This window comes from Tuber melanosporum (genome assembly GCF_000151645.1).
Source record: "Tuber melanosporum whole genome shotgun sequence assembly, scaffold_59, strain Mel28".
NCBI classification, from domain to species: domain Eukaryota; kingdom Fungi; phylum Ascomycota; class Pezizomycetes; order Pezizales; family Tuberaceae; genus Tuber; species Tuber melanosporum.
In genome coordinates, this window is record NW_003299105.1 from 17,168 (window position 1) to 39,180 (window position 22,013).

At 46.4% G+C, this 22,013-nt stretch overlaps 5 protein-coding genes; 3 read left to right on the plus strand and 2 right to left on the minus strand.

The window, feature by feature from the left end:
- Positions 1 to 4,693: 4,693 nt before the first annotated feature.
- On the plus strand, positions 4,694 to 6,311 carry GSTUM_00009554001 (uncharacterized protein; the record flags this gene model as incomplete). XM_002840775.2 has 2 exons in its annotated part: positions 4,694 to 4,892; positions 5,088 to 6,311. The coding sequence occupies exon 2, from the start codon at positions 5,355 to 5,357 to the stop codon at positions 6,309 to 6,311; it is 957 nt and encodes a 318-aa protein (XP_002840821.1). The 5' UTR covers positions 4,694 to 4,892; positions 5,088 to 5,354.
- A 90-nt stretch (positions 6,312 to 6,401) lies between these two features.
- Positions 6,402 to 6,953, minus strand: GSTUM_00009555001 (uncharacterized protein; the record flags this gene model as incomplete). XM_002840776.2 has 1 exon in its annotated part: positions 6,402 to 6,953. The coding sequence occupies one exon, from the start codon at positions 6,951 to 6,953 to the stop codon at positions 6,762 to 6,764; it is 192 nt and encodes a 63-aa protein (XP_002840822.1). The 3' UTR covers positions 6,402 to 6,761.
- Positions 6,954 to 10,104: 3,151 nt separating this feature from the next.
- Positions 10,105 to 11,542, minus strand: GSTUM_00009557001 (uncharacterized protein). XM_002840777.2 has 4 exons: positions 11,497 to 11,542; positions 11,144 to 11,382; positions 10,968 to 11,078; positions 10,105 to 10,886 (listed from the first exon to the last, which is right to left on the minus strand). Exons 3-4 carry the CDS (start codon positions 11,070 to 11,072, stop codon positions 10,695 to 10,697), a joined length of 297 nt encoding a protein of 98 aa, XP_002840823.1. The 5' UTR covers positions 11,073 to 11,078; positions 11,144 to 11,382; positions 11,497 to 11,542; the 3' UTR covers positions 10,105 to 10,694.
- A 2,016-nt stretch (positions 11,543 to 13,558) lies between these two features.
- Positions 13,559 to 15,759, plus strand: GSTUM_00009558001 (uncharacterized protein). XM_002840778.2 has 2 exons: positions 13,559 to 13,993; positions 14,055 to 15,759. The coding sequence occupies exons 1-2, from the start codon at positions 13,716 to 13,718 to the stop codon at positions 14,773 to 14,775; spliced, it is 999 nt and encodes a 332-aa protein (XP_002840824.1). The 5' UTR covers positions 13,559 to 13,715; the 3' UTR covers positions 14,776 to 15,759.
- Positions 15,760 to 20,964: 5,205 nt separating this feature from the next.
- GSTUM_00009559001 (uncharacterized protein) lies at positions 20,965 to 21,373 on the plus strand (the record flags this gene model as incomplete). XM_002840779.2 has 1 exon in its annotated part: positions 20,965 to 21,373. The coding sequence occupies one exon, from the start codon at positions 20,965 to 20,967 to the stop codon at positions 21,175 to 21,177; it is 213 nt and encodes a 70-aa protein (XP_002840825.1). The 3' UTR covers positions 21,178 to 21,373.
- Between the last annotated feature and the right edge of the window lie 640 nt (positions 21,374 to 22,013).

Below are 22,013 nucleotides of genomic sequence, written 5' to 3' on the forward strand. Positions count from 1 at the left end.
ACATATGCTAACTCTACTAATATGGTAGTGTGGCTTGAATAGCAGCTTCTTCATATACTTAATTGTTAGCCAATGCTCCTTGTTATGATCATTTTGGGGGACACAAAACTGACAAGATTCTCAATACTCTTCAAGCAAACAATATCACACTAAGTATAATGTTGGGTAGATATACTGGGATAGTCCAACTGTTAGGCAAAGACAACCTGTAAAGACTCAGAGTTGTTTATGCCAACCAAGATTTATTTCTTTACATGGAAATTATCTAGGAAGGCTCGAAATGTATACTCATTTTGTTTATGACTACTAAGTATAAAGAGAAGTAGGTAAAGTAGAATAGAATTGTAAAAACAATATTATATTGTTAAAGTCTCTTCTCTGTTGCTTGATGGTGTCTAAAAGCTGGGGAAACACTTCGATATTTATATTTTGTGTCTGAGTGTTCACAGACTACATCTATTTATAATACAAACTATGTATCTCTCTGATTGTAACTTACAATGTCGAGTATTCTTCAAAGATGCGAATACTTAGAAACTCTGAACACCACCACACCCTCTTCAGTAATTATAATATTGCTAACCATGAACTATACTGTTTCTAATAGTAATTATCTGATCTTTAGAGTTATTAGACTTATAACCTAGTTCTCAAGTTGAACTGAGTTGGTTCTAATAGTCTCCCTTATTGATAAAATGATCAGTTTCATCTACAGGTTGTATCTGTAGAGGTAGTTGCAATTTCAATCTTTCTAGGTCATCTGACTTTTAACTTCTATAACTTTGGATCTAACTGACAGATATCTTCCAGATGACTGCTCTCTAATTTGCAGGAAGACATTCTACTGGATTTGCAGATAATTCCATGGTCGGTAACTCTTGATTGCTTTCGGTAATAGAGTTTTGATTGTTGTTCTAATATTAGGAATTATTCCCACAACTTCAACACACTCTTAAGTCTAATTGTAACACTCAGTAAAGTCTATTGACCTTTGTGGTAGTGTTTCTCAGAGTTCTGGACTCTTCTATTTATTATAGGATGAGTGTTAATGTCTTAGTCTCTCATAGAGATCCTTCAACATTTGATACCATATCTTTGTATGAAAAGATCCTATTACCTATAGTTCTTATCAAAGATATCACATCTTTAAAGCCTAGTATATCTCTAGGTAGTTGATGGATTTACTCTGTTCCACTTCCAAGACTTAACTGATAGTCTCCTCTTATATACCCTGCAAACAGCATCCAGTTGGATGGACAGCAGCAACATATATGATGTTAGTCTTATATCTTCAATTCTGTAGCATTATATTTACAGGACATAACTAATATATATATGTATAATGACATGCAGGTCGTGTAAGGGGACTGGAGGAGGGCGTTGGAGACCAGAGATTCCAATTCCAAGTAGGATTACCCTACTTAAGGTAGTTCCTAAGTATCAGATTCTGGTATTTCTAATACCAACCCCTAAATGTATCAGTAAACTATTCCTTTAAGAATATTGTAATGGTAAGTAAAAAAGAATAAAAAACTTGCTTTCCTATACAATGTTTTGAGATTCTCAAATCAAAAGAGCAGATACACTTACTCTCTGCTATCTTAAACTAGCAAATATGATAAATTTCTCCCTTATAGTGAGTATTTCAGAACAACAGGTGAGGTTTTAGTGTAAAGTAATTCAGAATTAACCTGAGTTTCAGATGGGACTGTGAGGTATTTGGTTTAACATGATAAGTGATAATAGGAGTAGAGTATATACTTATCTCAGGCAATATTATTTTATTCAGAACTGAATACTTTGCTGTTTTCTATAAAACCTGGAGGAATTCTGTACTTTTTTTTTTTTCCAAAATAGTAGGAGTACCAGGATCTGATACCTAGGAACTACCCTAAGTAGGGTAACCCCACTTGGAATCAGAATCTCTGGTCTCTAACATTCCCCTCTGACCCTCTTATAATATCCTCATATCATTATACATATCTATCTTAATGGTGTCCAGTGACTATAATGCTACAAATTTGAAGATGTAAGAATAATACTATATGCATCATAGCCGTCTGTCCAACTGGATACAGTCATAGGGTATATGTAAGGGAACGTTCTGTTAGGTCTGAGAAGTGGAACGGAGTAAATCTGTTAACTACCTAAAGAGTTACTAAGCTTCAAAGATACAATATCTTCGGTATAAGCAGTAAGTAACATGACGTTTTTGCGTAAAGAAATAATATTGAATATTAAAGGATCTCTATAAGAAGCCAACATATTCTCATCCACCTTACAATAATTAGAAGAGTCCAGAACCCTAAGGAATACTATCAAAGAAGCTAATAGACTTTGTAGAGTATTATAACTAGGTCCAGGGTTGTAGTTTAGTTAAGTAAATAATCACTAATACCAAACAGTAACTAAAGCACTATTACCTAAAGTAATCAAGAGTTGCTGACTGACTTCCCACAAATTAATTGGAAGTTATATGGAGAATATCTCTTAGTTGGATTAGGAGTTATGAAAGTTTAAAGTTGGCACCTAGGAAGGTTACATCTACAACTACTTCTGCAAATACAATTCGCAGATGTAACTGATTATTTCATTAATAGAGAATAAAAATTGGGGCTAACACAGTTCGACTTGAGAACAAGGTTATAAGTTTAATGACTCTGAAAATTGAATAATTACTATTGAAAATAATACAGTTCCCAATTGGCAAAATTGTAATTACCAAAGAGGATGTGATTGTTTTCAGGTTTTCCTATTGTTTGCACTTCAGAAGAATACCTAACATTGCGAGTTATAGTTAATGAGGTACATAATTTATATTAGAGATAGATGTAGTCCGTGAACACTCAGACACAGAATATAAATATCAAAGTGCCTCCCTAGCTTTTAGATATCATCAAGTAAAAGAGATGAGACCTTAACAATATAATATTGTCTTTACAATTCTATTCTACTTTACCATACTCTTAGTAGTTATAAATAAAATAAGTAACCCTTTGAGCCTTCTTAGACAAATTTCCCTCTACAAAACGAATCTCAATTGACTCAGCTGATTCTGAGTCTACATTGAATATCTCCACCTAACAACAAGCCTGATCTGTTGTTCCAGATCACTCCTAGTACCAGACAAATTCCCTTAGTTTTCACCATTTGGAGTAGTGGAGTGTGTGTACTCGTAATCTTCTAATGTTTGCAAATGTACCAGCTATTATATAACACTAAAATATTACAGCTTCAGACTATTTTTTGCCCATATGTAATAGCAGTTTTGTTTGCAAACGTTAGCAAATTACAAGTATATCTAAAATCTTAGATATTAGTATAAATTCTGGAAGTATACTTGTACTTAAATCAAGACTTATCCTGAAGTAGAAGCATAGTCTTAGTACAAGTTCACTCTTATGATTCAAGAATCTTACGAAGTTAGAAGCTTTAAAAATCTCTAATTTTTATACAAATTACTAATTTAAATAAGAGATATTAGAAACAGTTATGAAAGAAATTGATACAGAGGAGGAGAGAGTCTTACTAGAGGATGGAAGGCTTTTGATTAATCATGTACTGCAAACTGTATTCCCAACTATTAGTTTTAAGAATAAGAAAACCTGACCTTGTTGATGCTAAGAGAGACTCTAGTAAAAGCAGCCTGAGGGTACAAATGAAAGCCAACATTGTAAGATGTTGCAAGAAGTGAGAAGACCTCAAGAGGGTAGACATTAAGAAGGATGAGAAGTGATAGCCTAGTTTCCCCCCTTTGGTGAGGGACCAGACATGAAAAAATTTAATGATAAAAAACAGTCTTTAGTGTTGAGGTCTTCACAAATAGGAAATAAATTTTGATCCACGAAACCAGTTCTTATATTATTTCTTTTATATTTTCCTTTACCAAGAGAATACAGAGCAAGATTTCTTATCTGATGAGTAGACTCCTGTACTAGCCGATTCATAAAGTATCCAGACACCTTGGCACTCTGGACGCCTGTCTTGGTGCCAAGTGTCCGGATACTTTATGAGTACACTAGTAGATCTATAAGATGATAGCTGGTTCGGCACGCGTCGCTAAGGCTACGAAAGTGCAATGGTTTCCAAGTCCCAGCCCCACCTTGCTACAGGATTTATCATACCGGCAGCAACCAAAGATCCCCCCCATTCGCGCTGCAAAAAAAACACATTCGACCTCCCTTTCTTCCTTCCCATGGCATGAAAACTGCACCCTTTTTTTTTCCAACCCTACTTTGATAGATAGCCTAGGCCTTTGACTTTATATTCCACTTTGAATATTTACTTCAGGACCCTTTGTTGTCTTCTGAGAAGCATTCGAAGGGCAGGGACTTTTTTTCTAGGTGGGTATAACGGCCCGGATGAGTAGCCTCCCTAAACTCTTTACAGAGCGTTCCCACCTACCAGCACCATAGTATATCGTCTAGCTTTGTGGCGCCGTGAAATCATAGGGAATCGGTGAGCTGAACTTTGTGCGAAGCGGATGTTATGAAACTTACTAGACTCTACCGGTATTGCCAGCTTTCCCCCACCTAAGGAGCGGGAAAAAAATCTGTGGGTGCTCTTACCCAAATGTGCTGATACCTGTACCGGTAATCCAAGACTTTTTGTCTGACATTCGTCTGATAGGGTTCCTTTCACCCTTCCTTCGTCCTTGGCCTTCACCCTTCTTCTCCCTCTCCTCGCCCGACACATTTTCTTCAACGACTATAAATTGATACCTCTTTTTCCATTCTTTGATCGGTCGTTTAGCTTCCCCGCTTGCTGAGATGGTGGTGGATATGATGTTTTCCATGGGTAACAGCGGGGAACGGTGCCATGTAGGTGCTAGAAAGTTTGGAGGTGAGGATGATGGGTTTGGTCATGCCCTCACGGGCGAACACGATCTCCATGTGGGTATCTTTCTACTTACCCTTCTTCTATCACTTTGTTTCCTCTTGCACCCTGCATAAAAGTGACTTTTCCTACTACCCCCATTGCCATCCACCTTCACGAGTAACTCGATCCCCACTCTGTCCCCCCTTCCACCTACCCATCGTTTTGCGTGAATGTGGCCAGACACTAAAGCTCGGCGAGTGGCCGAGCAGGAAACGATCGCAGCGGCTTATCGCCGTATGTCTCGGGACGAACTCTGTCTCCTCCTCTCGCTACGCTCCCTTCCAACATGCGGCGAACTCGTCGAGCTCGCATTCAGACTAGCAGTGCACGAGCTATCCCACCGCACTGACCTCTCTTTACAACGACACCATACCCCCCGCTTTACACCCCCGCTCTCGACCTCATCCTCCTTCTCCGAACACCCTAACCAGATCAACAATACTGATAACAGTAGCAATGGCGATCGTGACGTTGATATGGACGCCCACAAGCCTAGCAATATCTCGCTGCACATTGATACCCCTTCTCCACGAAATACTAATCTTCCTGTGCTCCCGCCCGAGCTGTGGGCGGATATATTCGAAACATTGAACGATTGGGAATTGTCTACTGCATTAGGAATCCGTACGAAGCTTCGGCGAAGCGTTGATTGGGCTGTGAACGGGAGGAGATTGGATTATACAATTCTCTCTGGGTCGGTGGAACACGTCACCCGCTTTCTAGAGGTCTACCCGGCTGAGAAGTTTACAAAGTTTGGGGCAAAATGTATGTTACGCTTCGCATACACTGATCTCCTCACCTTTTTCTGGACAAACTACCGCCACGACTTTCTAAGAGTCTACTCCGAGCCGTCCCTCAAAATTCCTACTCTCGCATCTCACTACGGCCAGCCAAAGGTCCTCACCTGGTGGCTCGAAGCCTCATCCCCTGACCTCCCCAACTCGTTTCCGAGAGAATATGATGAGGAACCCCTTAACGATGCATCAAGGGAAGGTCACATCCACGTTCTCCAATGGTGGAAATCTTCAGGCCTTCCTCTCCGCTACGGTCTAGTAATGGACGTCGCCTCCTCTTTTGGCCACCTCGCTGTTCTTGAATGGTGGAAAAACAGCGGTCTCACGCTAAACTACCTTCACGCGCTCAAGGGAGCTTCCTACCGAGGTGAAGTCGAAGTCCTAGAATGGTGGAAGAAGAGCGGCCTCAGACTAGTTTACGACAAAGAGGTTCTTGTTGATGCCACAAAGTTCAACCGTCCTGATGTCCTTCAATGGTGGAGCAGTTCTGGCCTTAGAGTCGAATATTGCGTATGCGATATAGAAGCTGCGCTTGAGGACGCCATCGGTGGCGGAAAGGAGGCGAGAGATTGGTGGGTGCGTAGAGGGTTTAGATTTGATGTTCCGGTTACGGAGTGGATGGAATATAAGACGCTTTGAGATCTCCCTGCAGGCTCCACGTTCTATTCTTTTCTCATTTAATTTTTTTTCTTTCCTACTTTTTCTTAATTTTCCTTGCTTTCCTTTCCTGTGCAGATCTGGAGAATGCATCGGAAGGAGGGGCGTTTCGGATTGCTCTTGCATCCCCCACTGAACATTGGTGGTGGTCGTGAAACGTTCGTTCTGTAGGATAAGGTTACACTTGTCATTTGTGTGATTCTTTTTTTCCTTTGCTCGCTTGGGACTATTGGTGAATAGTGAATGGCTGGAGGTGGCGGCAGGATATTGATGGAGAAATGTACTATAGTGATGTCACGTCATGTATGTTATCATTTTTATTGTAGTCTACCAGATATTTAGATTGTCCATTCCTAAGTTGGGTTTGTCAATCATACGACCTTGCGTGAGGAATATGGATGCAGGTGTAATGGTTGGGCAGTAAATTATTCTTTACCTGACCCGATGGAAGGATGAGAGCAGTGGCATCCTTACAATAACGTGCACTATCCGTCGGTGAATCATATGATAACCACAGTATGAGCACACCACCGCGAGGCAAGCCGCAGCAGTAATCCTCGAGCGGCACTTCGTACACAAATCATACAACTCCATCCACAATCGCACCTGTATCACTTGGCCCATCAGATCCTAAGCAATCACCCGGTCTGCGCATCCAACAGCGCATTGGATTTAGATGGTGCTCATCTGGCATTGGATCGGGAGTCCCGGCTATATACCTGGTCACTCACTCATGGGGGCGTTTGTAGGATATTTGGTTAGGTAGACTGATGGCCCAGTTACTAACGCTCTATTCTGATAGATTTGCTTGTGAGGTCGTACGGCTAGGACAATCCCGAGAGGAGAGGAAGAGAGTGGGGCTAATAGAGTTTTAGACAAATTACACCACCCATGGACGGCTTTTGTAAAGCGGATGTGCCAGCTTTCAATGGAGCGTTGCGTCGTCTCATGGGTGGGAAGGTATCGATGGAGGGATTTCCCCCCCCACCCTCTTTTTTTCCCACAGTCGTTTGCAGTTTGCTGCGGCAATTTTATCAAGCATGAAGTGATTTGTTGGGTAGGTCATGTGTAGTTTCGTGGGCTCTGTAGTGTTATTGGGTTTGTGGGTTTGTTTCATCGCACCCGTGGGTATAATATTCTACGTGGTGGGGGATTGAGCCTTCATGCCTGTGATTTGAAGATCAGGCCCAAGTGTCAGCTTGGAAACCTATCGTAGCACTGTGGTTCATGGTGGCCGTGCACTCGACTGTAGTTAGCTTAACATTTATTTGTTGTGGATTTTGTATGACATCATACCAGCCGTTACAAGAGTGGAGGGTGTCGGGCATACTCGTATCATACGATGTGCTCCAATCACAGCCCATCACCCATCACTATTGCAATCCCTCAAACCATCCTTCCTGGGATGGAAGTAAGTTTCCGGGTGACTTAGCAAAAGTTTTTTGCATGTCTTGTAACAGCCCCCCGAGGCAAAGATCCCTAAACTTCCCGTATGCGCATCCTGATACCTTTTCTCTCTCTTCCTAGGTGTGATACTGCACCGTACCGTTCCCACAACTACTGCTAAGACCCAGTTGGTCAAGTTGGTGTTGGTGGAGACTTTGTCAACTCCCCTATCACCCAATCTCTATCGATTTCAAGGTGACTTTTCGATGAATCTCTCTGAAATCCCCCCACCCGGAGAGGCCAGGAAATATGGAGCGGGGGCTTGAGCCAGAGTGGTAGTAGCAACAGTTTTAACATCCCCGTCAATAGCCACAGCATTACCGTCACGGGAGAAACAAAAAGGCAAAGCAAAGATATTTATCAGGGAAGAACCGCAGATTCTGGTGTGGATATCACAGCCGGAAGCTTGGAAGAGACGCCAGGGCGGTTCGGAGGTGTGGGGGATGGGTTTTGGAGACCGCCGAACCTCTAGAACTGCGAGACAGTGAAAGCGGGGACTCGGTTGAAAAGGCGCTGTTCCGTCGTGGAAGCCCTGGAGCGGGGAAGACTTATGGTGACCTACCGGAGATCCCCGAGGAAGCAGCCGCCGAAGCTTTCCGGGCGTGCCTGGCACCCCTCGCTGGGGCTGCTATGTATGGCTACGAAGAAGTAGTGAAGATGTAATTGAATCGGGCTGATGTTGACCCTCGCCTTGGCAGACACCTTGGGCCGGACAGCGCTCTCCTGGGCCGCCAATTGCGGCTGCAAAGGAGTGTTGAAAATGCTCCTGGGTTACGCTGATGTCAATCCAACCCGGTAGACATATTCGGCAACACATTACTCAGCTCAGCTACCCTAAGGAAGCGGTGGCGAAGACACTTCTGGACGGACCAACCAGATGTCGAACCTGATTGGTCAGATAACGTGGGCCGAACACCCGCTCTTCTGGGCGGCTGGAACCGTGACGAAGGAAGTCGTGAAGATGTTGCTCCGCCGAACTGATGTTAACATATCCCCGATAGACACCATGCGCCGGACAGTGCTCTATTGGGCTGCCAGAGCAACGAACGAAAGCCTAGTGAAGATGCTCCTCAACCAACCTGATATCGTCCTCAGCCTAACAGACCATGACGGTTGAACATCGCTCTCCCGGGTTATGGGGGAAGGGTTCATAACCATGGCAGCGGTGACGCTCTTGGGGCTAGTGTCAATTTGGACCTGATACACGACAAGGGCGAAACGCCCCTCAATAGACGGCTATGCTTAGGCGCAAGAAAGTGGTGAAGATGCTACTAGAACATGCCGACGTCAACCCCAGCTCGAGAGACAGTAATGGTCGAACAGCGTTTTCCTGGGCTGCCCGGAACGCGCACGGTGATCACGGTGTTTCTGGACCGGGCTGGGCAAAATCCCTGTCTTTCGTTCAGTAACTGAGTGGGTGGCTCTAGTCAGACAATGGCAGAGAAAATTGCTACGTGTGATACAGCAGCTCAACTACTGCATCTCCGGTCTTCGCCTTGTGAAGGATCCTCATCCTCACAAGCGCTCAAGCACGAATCAAATACTGGTCATCCGTGCTCACTCGGTCATATGAAATACTATCACAACTTCCGGTCAGGCGACATTAGATTTTATCTAATCCTATTTTCTTCCTTTTCTTCGCACAGCCCCTTTATCATTACCGTCATCTCTACTATCACTTCCGATGTTTCTCAAAAAAAGGGAACAGTGTAAATTGGAGCTTGCTCATGGTTAACCTTGTGTAATCCGTACCCCCGGGCCTGTCGGACTGTCCGGTTACAATGGGCCGGCGGGATGCGGGCATTTCCAGCTTCCATGAGGGGTTATTACGATACTAGTGGTGAATAGGCAGCCAATCCGCAGCGCACTAGGTTGGAATGGTACTTGTACAAGTACCGGTACTATTTTTTCCCTTTGTTCGACTCTCTTTTGTGGGTATCATATGATACCGCTACCGTATTTTGTATGCCAGATGTACCCTAAGTACGCCATTTCTCTCTCTGAAACAGTCAAATTCATGTCAATCAAATAAATTTTATCCGTAGATAGGCGTGCTAATGCCAGATTGGGGAGTAGTTAGCTGTATGTAAATTTACCAGTCCGTACTAGTCCAAGTACCGGATTTATCTGTCCTTTTGGCGCTCAAATGACTCAGCGCGTAGAGTCAGCTTAAATATTCACAGAACTTAGACCGTACCAAAACAGGCTTAACGTGTTGGGCAACAAATTTTACTGTTTCAGATCGGCCAAAGGAGACGGCTCACGAGCACGAGCTCGACACCCGCTTTTACTTCACCCGCCCTTTACCTAACTTGGCAATAACCTACCGACCGAACCAAACAAAGGTTTTAGTTTTGCTGGTATGATACAGGTGCCGCCGGGCCGGAACCAAACCCTACCCTGCCTCGCCATTCACCACCCCCGGCCTGACCCCGACTCCTCCCTTTCCTTGTCCTATCGGTTCATCCACTCACTCACTCACGAAAACCCCATCCAAGCTACCGGCAAACAATTATCCCGCACCCGGTTATAATGTAGTAAGTCATGATGCAACTCCAATCGACGTCCGTGGATGAGCTATCAAAGCGAAATAGTAGTGAGGGGAGAGGCAGGAAACAAGAAAGCATGAAAAGAAAAAGAAAAACGCTAATTGAGAAAAAAAAACAAAGTGAAGATAGGCCCCTGATCCTCCTACTGGCCTGCGAATACCGGCATGGATGATCAACAAGAGGAAAGTGAAAAGTAGAAACGAAGAAAAGAGAGACAGAAAGAGTTTTGTTTTATCCCAAGCGGTGTCTATATGCGTGAATGATAACAACGCAAGTACTGTAGATATCATGACGTGTGGGAACTGCCACCATCCCATCCATAACAATATCTCCCAACAAATCCCCAGGTATAACACCGTATTCTGTCTGTTTACATTCCCCCCTTCTTCGCAACCCTTCGCAAGTAGTCCTTCCCTTTATCTGCCCAGCCTCTATAGTCAATCTTAGTATGATCGATGGGCCTCGGTTTTGCCATCTCGGCCGCAAGGCGCTGTCGCTCCTCCTCTTCAAGGCGGAGCTTCACGAGGTCTGAATCGGTAGGGTGGACGATGTTACCTGCACCCTATTCACCATGCAAGATATCACAGTCAGCTTCAACGCCTCCAGGTGGTGCAGAGAGGGAGGGAGGGAGGGAGGAGCGTACTCCGCGACCGCCATGGAAGGAGTCAGAGCTACTAGGACGCCTAGGTTCTTCGACGTCTTGTGCTGCGCGTGCGAGTTCTGGATGGGCGGGGTCGTTAACGGCCATGTTGCCCTGGTTGTCATAGGTAAGAAGTTAGCTTTGTAGGGAGATAGATAGGGACAGAGAGAGATTTTTACTGTTCCGCCGCGGCCGGTGGTATATACTGGGCTTTTCAAGGTCGGGATGCGGATGTCTTCAGGGGATGCTTCGTGGGGATGTTCGTCTACGCCGATGTTTCCGGCTCCTCCGCGTCCTTTAAGAGAAGGAAAAAAAATCACAATTAATACTTTTCTTCTCCTTTTTCTCGTCCAGTAGATTCCGTAAGAGGAAGGGGGGGTATTCGATTGCTAACTGCCAACTACTAACCGTGGCTGGTCTAGAGGTGAAGAATTGGTGTTAGAATGGTCGTTAGATTGTTTGTTTGCTCATGAAGGTTTTAAATGAACGAATTGGGGACAAGTAGACGGATGGGTGGGGAAAAAAAACTCACAACTTGAGTGAGGTGATTACGACCGTCCAAGGACCGGCGAGGGATTGTAGGAGTAGCCATTGAATCTCGAGTGGTAAAAGCTGAGGTTTATGTTTTGTGAAAGAAGAAAAGAAAATCCTTGGTTTGCTTTTTTTTTTTTTTTTTTTTTCCGCTGTACTTGCGGAAAAGTGAAGAAAGAAAAAGAAACAAAAGAGGGCAAAACAGGAAAGAGAAAAGGTATGATAGGAAGAAAGGCAAGGGGATCGGGAAGGCAGAGACGGGGGTAGAGGCGGTCCTCTACTCTACGATGCAGTAAGTGGGATGGATGATAGCTACCGGTAGGGCTTCAGAGGTCTTGAGCACGACACAGTGTTTTGCACAACACGATATCGATACTGTAACTACTCTGTATGATATGATGCTCGGCTCAACACACCTAAACTGAAGGTTCGATGTCCTGATGGATGAAAGGGGTTGATTTCACCGTTATTTTCCCTCTCCCTTTCCCTGCAAAGAACTAATCAGAATATAACTTGGACTTGACTCAATTTATATTGTTGCTCCTTACTGGGCCGCCCCACTGAGCCACAACCGCCCCGTCAGCTCTTTTCACATCGTCCAATTCGCACCGCACACAAGTAGCTTTCATACGCTCTCGGCACCAAAACAGCTAGAACACAGTACAAAGGAAGTTAAAAATCTAATGGAATGGCGAAAAAGAGTGCGGCAAAGTAAGCAATCTATCCAGGAATGTGCATTTTCTTGACCCAATCCTAGAATACAGCTGAACTATCATATAGAAGCACTACTGTACCCCCCCCCCCCTACTGGAGGGAGAGAGGGGGAGCCTGCCTACCACACGCAAGCACGCCTTTCGTGCATTTCTGATTGAAAAAAAGTTTAGGTAATTTATCTGCGATTGTTGTGTTACAACTGAGGAAGGCATACCGGTAGGGCTATTGCGGAAGGTTGCTGAGTTCTGTGGTCCTTGCAGATGTGTGTGATTGGTTGGTTGGACTACCAATACAGTAACCGCCTAACTATTGGTACTGGCACTGTACCATGGCACAGAGTGTATAAATTATACGCCGGTGGGAATATCGTGTCGCATACCGTAGTGAAGAACTCCGCCTTGGAGAGTGAAGTGAATTTCAACAATTCAATTCGAGGTTACTTGTAGAATGTGAATATTTGCTTTTTAAAACACATCCTTCTTTTCCTTTCTTTTCAATTCTCGTTCCTCCCTTGATGTTCCGACCTGCGCTGCCCTGCTTCAAACCTTCCCTCCTTTCATTCTTCCCTGTGATACCTTCCTGCCTTTCCTTCCCCCGTCGGACATATCCGAACCAGGTACCCAGGAAGCGACCGAAAAAGAAAAGAAGCCATGTGTGTGTACGAGTACTCGAGTACCGGTATGGGAGAAGGGTTCGATGTGATATGGTGCGGTATGGAGGACGATTAGACAGGGCTTAACATGGCATTACGAAAGTACCGTGCTCGAGGACCGGTACGGTAAGGTATCATATTCAAGCACATAATTTGACACGGGCCGTTGTCGATCAGATTAGAATACCGCACTGTGCTGTACTCGTACGGCTCCGAGGAGATACGATTTTATAGGTTAAGCTGTTGCCAGCTGCACGGGTGGGAGATGGGTGCTAGGGGCTTTGAGGGAGAGCGAGGAGAAAACAAAGAGGTGAAAGAGGGAGGGTGATGAAGGACGAGGTGAAAGGGAAAAAGCCAGGTGGATTTATGTTGATCGATAAGGAAGAGCATCACAACTTTCGCAGTTTTGCTAATGCAGGTTGCACCCCCTTGGTAATAGCAATAGGATACCGGTAGTCTACTATACAAGGATAAATAAATTATATTGAATACTATACTGCAAACGGGCGCAATTCTTCTCCACCTCCGTGAAAGTTTGCTTCCAGGATGAGCGCTGGTACGAATAATACTCTGATAAACAAATTCCCCAGGCCGCCCCGCAAAACTACGCTGGTATACAGTACCTACGGTACCGTCTGGAAGCACAAGTATACTACCGGGATGATCGTAAACCCTCAAAACGAAGTAAACATCGTCATCGCCCCTCGATCTGCTGGTGTCGCTCTCCCCCCAACCCAACGCCCTTACCCCGAGTCTCTACATAAGTTAATAATAGTAAAAATACCAGATCTCTAACTCTTTCCTAATTCCATTATTGTACGATTCTTCCCCCCCCCTCCTTTCGCGGGAAAACGATGGTCTCCTCCTCCAACGTCTCTACCCCAAACCCTTCATCCTCGGAATACACGTTCCCGTCGCATCGATTACGAGCGCTACAAGACAGAACCAAGACGCCCTTGGTCCTGGTAGCGTGCGGGAGCTTCTCGCCAATAACGCACATGCATTTGCGTATGTTCGAGATGGCGGTGGATCACGTCAAGCAAGGGATGAACGAGTTTGAGGTTGTGGGCGGGTACTTGAGTCCTGTCAGTGATCGATATAATAAGGCTGGTTTGGCGAGTGCGGCTCATCGGTGAGCGCCGCTCCTCCATCCTTCTGGCAGGAATGTTCGCTAATGGAGGGGAATTGACCAGAGTACGAATGTGCGAACTAGCTTGCGACGAGACCTCTGACTGGCTAATGGTTGACCCTTGGGAAGCCGTACAACCAGAGTACCAACCCACAGCGGTAGTCCTCGACCACATCTCTCACGAAATAAACCACAACCTCGGCGGCATTCCCTACCCTACACCCCCACCCCTATCCACCAACCACCTAGCTGTGCCCCCTACCACTACCACTCTACGTAAACCCGCCCGAGTAATGCTCCTCGGGGGATCCGACCTCCTACAGACAATGTCGCAACCGGGTGTTTGGTCGCAGTCTGACCTCAACCACATCCTCACCACTCACGGTCTCTTCATAATTGAGCGATCCGGCAGCGACGTTTCCGACGCCCTCGCCCCGCTGAAGGAGTGGAGCGATGCCATGGGAAAGAACTGGATGGAGAACATACATGTTGTTCGCCAGTTGATTGCCAATGATATCAGCTCCACACGCATCAGGCAATTTCTTAGGCAGGGGATGAGCGTGCAGTATCTTTTGCCGAATGTCGTGATTGAGTACATCCGCGAGAGGGGGTTGTATAGAGATGTGGAGGATTTCAGGGAGAGCAGGGCAAGTTCTATGCCCCCGCTTAGACGGGGGGCGGTTGATCGCGCTGTTAGGAAGAAGAGTGGGTTTGTCGAAGCTGAAGGTGGTGAGGCGGATGGTGGCAATGAGGGGGAGGGGGAGACGAGGGGGAGGGAGGTATAGTTGGTCTAAAGGGAAGGGTGGGGAGGCTTAACTTGAGAGGCAGTCATCAGACCAACGGAAGAGAAGTGTATACTGTGGAACGAAGCTAGACGTGAATATGAGGAGTTGCTTTTTTGTTTTTATTCCTCCCTTTCCTCTCCCTCCTTATTCATCTGTTTACTTATCCTATTTCTAGAAGTTTTAGATTGTATTGTACCGGTACCTTGTGCTTTAACATTATGATCATTAAATACCGTAGCCATTTACACAAATCATCACTCGAGGGACATCTCCGCAACAAAAATAGAACTTCAGCAAGTCTGCCCCGGCTCCCCGAGGGAGTTAACCGCGAGGTGGAAGGACTACATGCGGTACAGCGCTCTTTCGGAAGTACTACCATATAGTGCACTTATTGGCACACACGCGCGCCAGATCCTCAATCTGCGCCCCGTAACCCAGCGAAATCCATCTGACGCATACTCACTCCATCTCTGGCCTTCTAGGTATCACTTCCCCATCGCAATGCCAAACTACCGTCACGCATCGTGGGTTATCATTGCTGAATAATCACCACCCAGCGCAACGAGGGGGGGAGAAGAGAAAAAGAGAAAAAAAAAGGCAACTTCCTAATAGCATAAAGCACAAGTCTTGATATCTTAGGAAAAATTAATCACTTCCCAGATGAACCGGGCACGATAGAGTCAGAGCAGGAAGGTAGCTGCCGAGGTCAACATACCTTATCCCCCAATAATCAAAATCTCGCGACATCCCCCAAAATTCTGAGGAGCGCTTCACTTGCCCTGCACTGAGGGTTTTCTTTTCGATTTTTATACGCCGGCATTCCACAAGATACCTTTGTGTAGCCGCTGACGGTGGCCCTCGAGGTATAATATGGCGCTAGCATCACTTGTTGATATGTATCATATCATACATGGCGGTTAACACCCGGGGTCATTGGCCTCCACATATTCTCAATGGGATGGGTGAAATGGGTATCTGTTGGCGATTTGAGTGGTGGTATAAGTTGCTACTTTCTTGAGAGGAAGAAAGGATGTGGGATGGATAGACGGACAAGGGAAATGATAACTCTATTTACAGTAGCGTGGGATATAATCTGGTGTCGGGACCCTCGATCCGATGGGAGTGAGGTTGCTCGGGGGGCACGTGTACTCGTACAGTGCTAGTGGGCCTGTTCGCACATACTGCCTTCTCGGGGGGGCACTATCACAGGATTAACCCGTTTTACAAAGTTAGCTGTACTGTAGAGTTTACTTTGGCTCTTTGTTATTGCGGTGCTCTATACCCTTCAGCGAGTGAGGGAGGGCCGGAGGCTGCGCAATAAGGGAGCCAACAATGTCGACATGAGGGAGTATAACCCCACTCAAGAAATGCCACACATCAAAAACAGCTTGGTGTCCACACGCTCTTCCATGTTTGGAGAGAGGTACGGGGAGTACGAATGTCAATGACAAGGGAAATTGTGTATTAGGCTATGTAGGGGGAAGGAACCCAAAGGGTTCATGTATGGCTGCGGTGGACGGCCGGATATTGTCGGATACTCGTACACCGATAAGTGTGATTTTTCTGAGTGTGATGATTCTCATGTCCCATAACTCCCCAAGACACCTTGTTTAGGCACGCCTGACGCCTATCGTGCCAGAAATTCGACATATTAGCTAGGTTGATCGAGGCCAAAAAAGAATATTCTCCATACGCTACCACACCATGCATTTTCAAAATGTTGTCAACGACTGCAGGCCAAAAAGGGTTCACGTGTCTCCACGCTACGCCCTTCTTCAAGGCTGCCACATGTCTGCAAGGAGGGCAAGGCAGGGCAAGCGAGGTGAGGGCGGACCGGGATCTAAGCCTGACCCCCTGGGCCAGGCAATGGTTCCCCCTCCGTCATCAACCCTCTACCCCCCCGTCCTCACTGAGCTTGGCCTCCCTCCGGGAATTTTGTATTGTCCACGAGGGAAGTGAACCTGGGAGCCTGAAGAGGACGGGACTATGATATATTGTTTGGGTATCATGTTTGGCGGGTTGGAGGAAAAAAGTTATCATCAAGAGAGAGGATAAATCATAGACACAGACCACCACCAACTGCCAATAGCCAGATCTCCACGTCTTCAAACAAATATTCACAACAGGAATATGGGTAGCTGAAAGATGTTGCACGGCACGTGGTTTAGAAGCAGGTCATTGATTTCACATGCAGGTCCAATGGCCCTTTAGCCAGGCAGATCAACATGGATAATACTCGTACTGTACGAGTACGGTAGGTGTGTGACGGAGGAGTGCTCAATATCCCCGACTTGTCGATACCGGTAGTCTAACCCTGTTCAGGGCATTGTGCTTGATTTTAAAGTGGGGTCTCACGAGTCGATTAGCTTCCCCGACTTTTACCCGAACTCTTTCCGAGTGCGATACCGTGAAGCACCTTTTCTAGAAAACGAAGAAAGTGCTGTCGAGTATGATAGGGTGATATCAATCCACAAGATACCTGAAAAATGCCCAATTATTGTCGCCTTTTTATCCTGAGGAGAAATGACACGGTCGGTTAATACCACAAAAGCAATCACTTCTTCATTTCACTACCGTATCTCACCACGATAGTCCAAACCCATCTCCCTCCCCCTTTCATTAAGGGCACTCATCTGTGGCAGCCAACCTTTCCTCGAAATTTGGGTTTCCCCGGTTGTCAGCTTTACAGTATCATATAAGGAATTCTCGATGGTTTTCAGCTATGATGGATGGTCCAACATCTGGCAGGCTGCTTTTTGAAATGAGGGGAGGTTGAAAGTGCTTGATGAAAAAGACCAGGAATCCGGGACAGAACTAGCGGGTGGGTTCTATCTTATGTGCATATATTGCAATTCTAGGTCTATTTGTTCCCCGCCCCCATATGCGAAACCACTACAATTCATACCGCACTCTATCAGTTATAACTGTAAGGAGTACCAGTACACCCCTACGCCTAACTCTCACCAGGCCGGGACCCAACTCGCCCATAACTTGAATATAAACAACACACTAGGCTAGCAGAAACCTAAACTCCGTCAACAGATCGAAATCATACAAGCTAACCACCCTGCATGGTCCCATTCCTACTACTTTATCTAGATATCCCCTTTACTCGGCACGGAACCCCTGCGAGGACGTTGGCACGAGCTTCGATACTTCGCCATTTATACCGAGTTGCCTGCTACAAACCGACAGGGATAGGAGGAGGTGAAGTAGAGAGTATCATGAGCTAGTGAGTTGGGGAGTAAGCAACAAAGGGAAGGAAAGTGGAGTATCATACGGTGAGAAATAGATGGAAGGATAGAGAAGGGTTAACGATCCAACACCAGTGTGGACCTCTGTACCCGGGCACTGTTTGTCCAAAGGGTAGTAATAAGGTCTGAACGAGAACGGATATCCTGTGGGAGAGTGAGCGTATTCGTAAGCCCCACAGACATCAGCTTTACAAGCTTAAGGATTCCTAACGACACTAGCAATAATAGCAATAGCTAGCAATAATAGCAACAGCGAGAAGTATATTTTGTTATCTCTTTGCGTTGGTGATGGTGTCCGGCATAACGCAGAAATACTCTGCGAGAGAGGTGTGAACGGGCATGCGAACGGGCAGGTATATATATCCATAGTGAGGTTTCCTACAGCTCTACCGGGAGTCGAGCAGTCTTCAGTACAAGTACCGTAGTCACAGTCACAGGTAGCGAGCAGAGAGAGAGGGAAATGGTGTGCCCTCTTCTGAAGGTACTCGCGGAGAACACTGTATGGCATTTCCCAAGGCTTTCCGCGGGGTTTCACACGAGTCAGGCCAGACGTCATACATTCTGGGAGACCCCCCGCGTCGGTCTTAATATCTGCTCACACGCTGTGCACTCTCCACCGCCTCCCCACTGATGTGATTGTATGATTCTGGGTGTAAATATGTGCAGGTAGTCTAGAATCTGGCCATTAAGTTTTGGTAACTGGTTTGCTGTGGCACAGTCACACTCGCCACGAGTACCGTATTCGTCCTCTACTTATTTCGGCCCTTGGTTTTCTATAATCCCAGCCCGTTCTAACCTATTGGGGTTTGTTCACGGGGACACTAAGTACCGGTATTCGTTGGCACCAAAAAGTTGGATGGTGATACTCGTAGGGGCGGTCTGAGATCCGCTGGTACTGAAAAGGTTTTCTCGAGGTGAGGTGGAGCAGCTATCATAACTTACTCAAGTATGATATTCGAGTAGGTGTAACAATGAATATATGATAAATATAAAAAATGATAATAATACCCGAGTAGGTGCGCGATACGAGAGGCCAGTGGCAAACCAACTCTTGCACCATCAAGCCCCTCATCGCCCGGCGCGCTTCAGCTGTCCAAGGCACCAAGAGAAGGCATCGCCTAGATATATTAAACTCTACCCATAGTGCCCAGTGCGGTGTTCTTGCATGCAGCCACATATTCCTCAACGATTGCATGAGCGAGTTTGTATGATGGAATAAATCCCCGGTGCTTTGTATAACTGGTTCTGTAGGCTACCGGCAAGGAGGACCTGGACACAGGGATCAAAATTTTGTACTCGAGTACGGTACGAGTACTTGTATGGGAAATTGTCTGTGCGTATCTGAGCGCCCATACTACCCGGAGCTTCAGACACAAATGTTCAGGTTCTACTTGCCGGTAACTTGAACTCGAGTAATTAGCGATACAGCTCCACACTCCTATCATATGCCCAGCAAGGGTGCGTGTACCCTCTTGGAGGTGAAAAAGACAATCAGTATGGACCCGCATGAAGTGGCACTCTACAGTACGAGTAGAATGACACAAGTACTAGTACTGTATGATATGAGTCCAAGCCATAGTTGACTTAGCTCTGTTATCCTGAACAAGAATACGAGAATTCCCCGATGCGAAAGAAACGGAGGATAGAGTTGGCAGGTGTCATGATGCCTGGTGTAGGCGGGTTTCTGTAGAATGGAAGATTCCGTCAGTGAGCAAGGGGTTCTCGATTCGTGCTAGCACTCGAGTACATGTACCAATGGACAAACAGGAGCGGAAAAAATGTGCTGACGAGGGTATCACATGTCTTCTGGCCGTATTGCAAGGACATTCGTTGTTCGGGAATCATTTCTACGATGCAAACTGCAACACCGCATGCGCTTAGTTACCAAACACCCACTCATCCTAATAGTGCTCCTATGTACTCGAGTATATATGATACCTTCTATCTTGACACCTCCCGACACCGGGAGGTTGGGAATGGCCGATGCCAGCATAATGGCCAGGAATTAGGGGTTTCCCCCAAGTTCGACCACGGTGCTGTGCCCGGACTGGCAGCAATAATGTCTAATGCTTCCACACTATCGTCTGGTAAATACAAGTAGGATTGAACTCAACCCAACGGCAGCCATGTTCCTTGTAACTACTAGTTCCTTGTAACTACTGCAAGTACGAGGACCGTGTGGATCATCTAATTCGTTGAAGAATTTCGGGACACGGACCACTTCCAATCACCAGCGCCATTGTGGGCCCCTTTTCCACCAGCTGGGCCCAAAAAAAACACGGCGTAATTGTTCTCTTGATGCAAATCTTCGTCTACGGATGAAGGGTGTTGGGACTGACAGCAGAGGTCCTCGGTGCCTGCGGGCCCATGATTCTGGAACGGGCGTTGGACGTGCGCACGCACACCCAGCTTAGAGATGCGCTCAATCCTACCCTATCACAAAACCACCCGAGCAGACGCGCATCAATGAGGCTGGGGGGTTAGCAGGTCGAAGGAACGACCGCTAAACCGGTGTAATGGAACTGGGTCACCTCCAAGCCATCGTATTCCACGGAGTTGCTCTCCTCCACCCAACTCCCATCGCCTATGAGTGGGGCTACGAACCTTAAATCTCACACACAGCACAAACTATCACTCGTGCTTATTTCCATTTCCCACCACTCTAAATCGCCCACACCACCACACGTTCCGGTCGACCACACCACACCCGGAACCGTCCCCGTTCCCAATCCCCGGGGATTGATTCCCCCCACCGCTACATAAGCACTTCCGCCATTTCCACCACCACTACCACCACCTTGCCCCCACCATCCAGCTAAGTGTAGTAACTCGCACAGACCTGCATCACACCTACAGTATACCCACCCACCCAGCCGCTCTGTCGGGACGATGTTTCCGGCTCCATAATTTATCACCCTTATCGTGGCTTTAGCAAATGACGTATGTCCACCCACGAAAAGCCGCCTTAGGCGATTCTCGCTTGGACCGACCTTCCGTACCGACCGAAAACCCGGGAACCGACTTCACTCCCCCCCCCCGCCCCACCGAATGTCATCGGGGGTGCCGTACTCGAGTAAATCCAGCCCTCTTCTTTCGGTGGTGCTGTTTCCGAACACCACACCAAAATTCATCTTGTGAAAACAAATAACTCACGTGACTTCGTTACGAGATTGCAATTCCCAATACGGTACGAGTATTGCAGGCTGTTGCGCTTAATTTACCCGAGAGTGATGAGGTTGAGGGAGGGAGGGATACTGTATCGTAAGATATTTGGGCTACCAGCATCTGTAGCTTGAGTAGACTACTCGTAGGTACTTTACTGTGGCGTTATGAGAGTTATTGATGGAAGAATAGTATTTTGCCGCTGAGAGCAGGAACAGGTTTTGTTCTGTGGGTAATATAATAATACTTGTATTATTATGTAGGGGAGGTGCCATTGAAAAAGCGGCGGGGCAACAGAGAGGTTGAGGCTTTTTTCTATTCTCTTTCACCCAAAGCTGATTTGTGGGGAGAGGGGACCGGCCTTGAAAGGTGGGCGTCTGTACCGGTACGGTACGAGTAGACTATTCCAGGATGATGCAAGAAGTTGTGCTGCACCTCTTGTAGTAAGGAAATTCTATAAACGATGGGTGGAATATGCCAGGGGGCACGGTAAGTTATTTAGAGTTATACCTTGACCTTAGATTGAGTTGACTTGCACAATTCAGTTCCTCGCTTTCTGTCTCTACGAAGACTGCTCCCTCACGGGTCACACTGCAAGACAGGAAAACAAACATTTAAAAACGACCCGCCATTGGGGGTGGTGGAGCTTGAAAAGAAACGAATAAACCCCCCTCGTTTTTCCGCATGCGCTTTCCTTTTTATCAGCGGTGGAGCGGAAATTGGGCCTTGATACCAGCGGCGCTTCGGGTGGGAACCAGAGCTTAGGAAACGAAACGAAATTTCCCTGATTGGCCTCTGAGCGTGCGGGCGCTCCACGAGAGG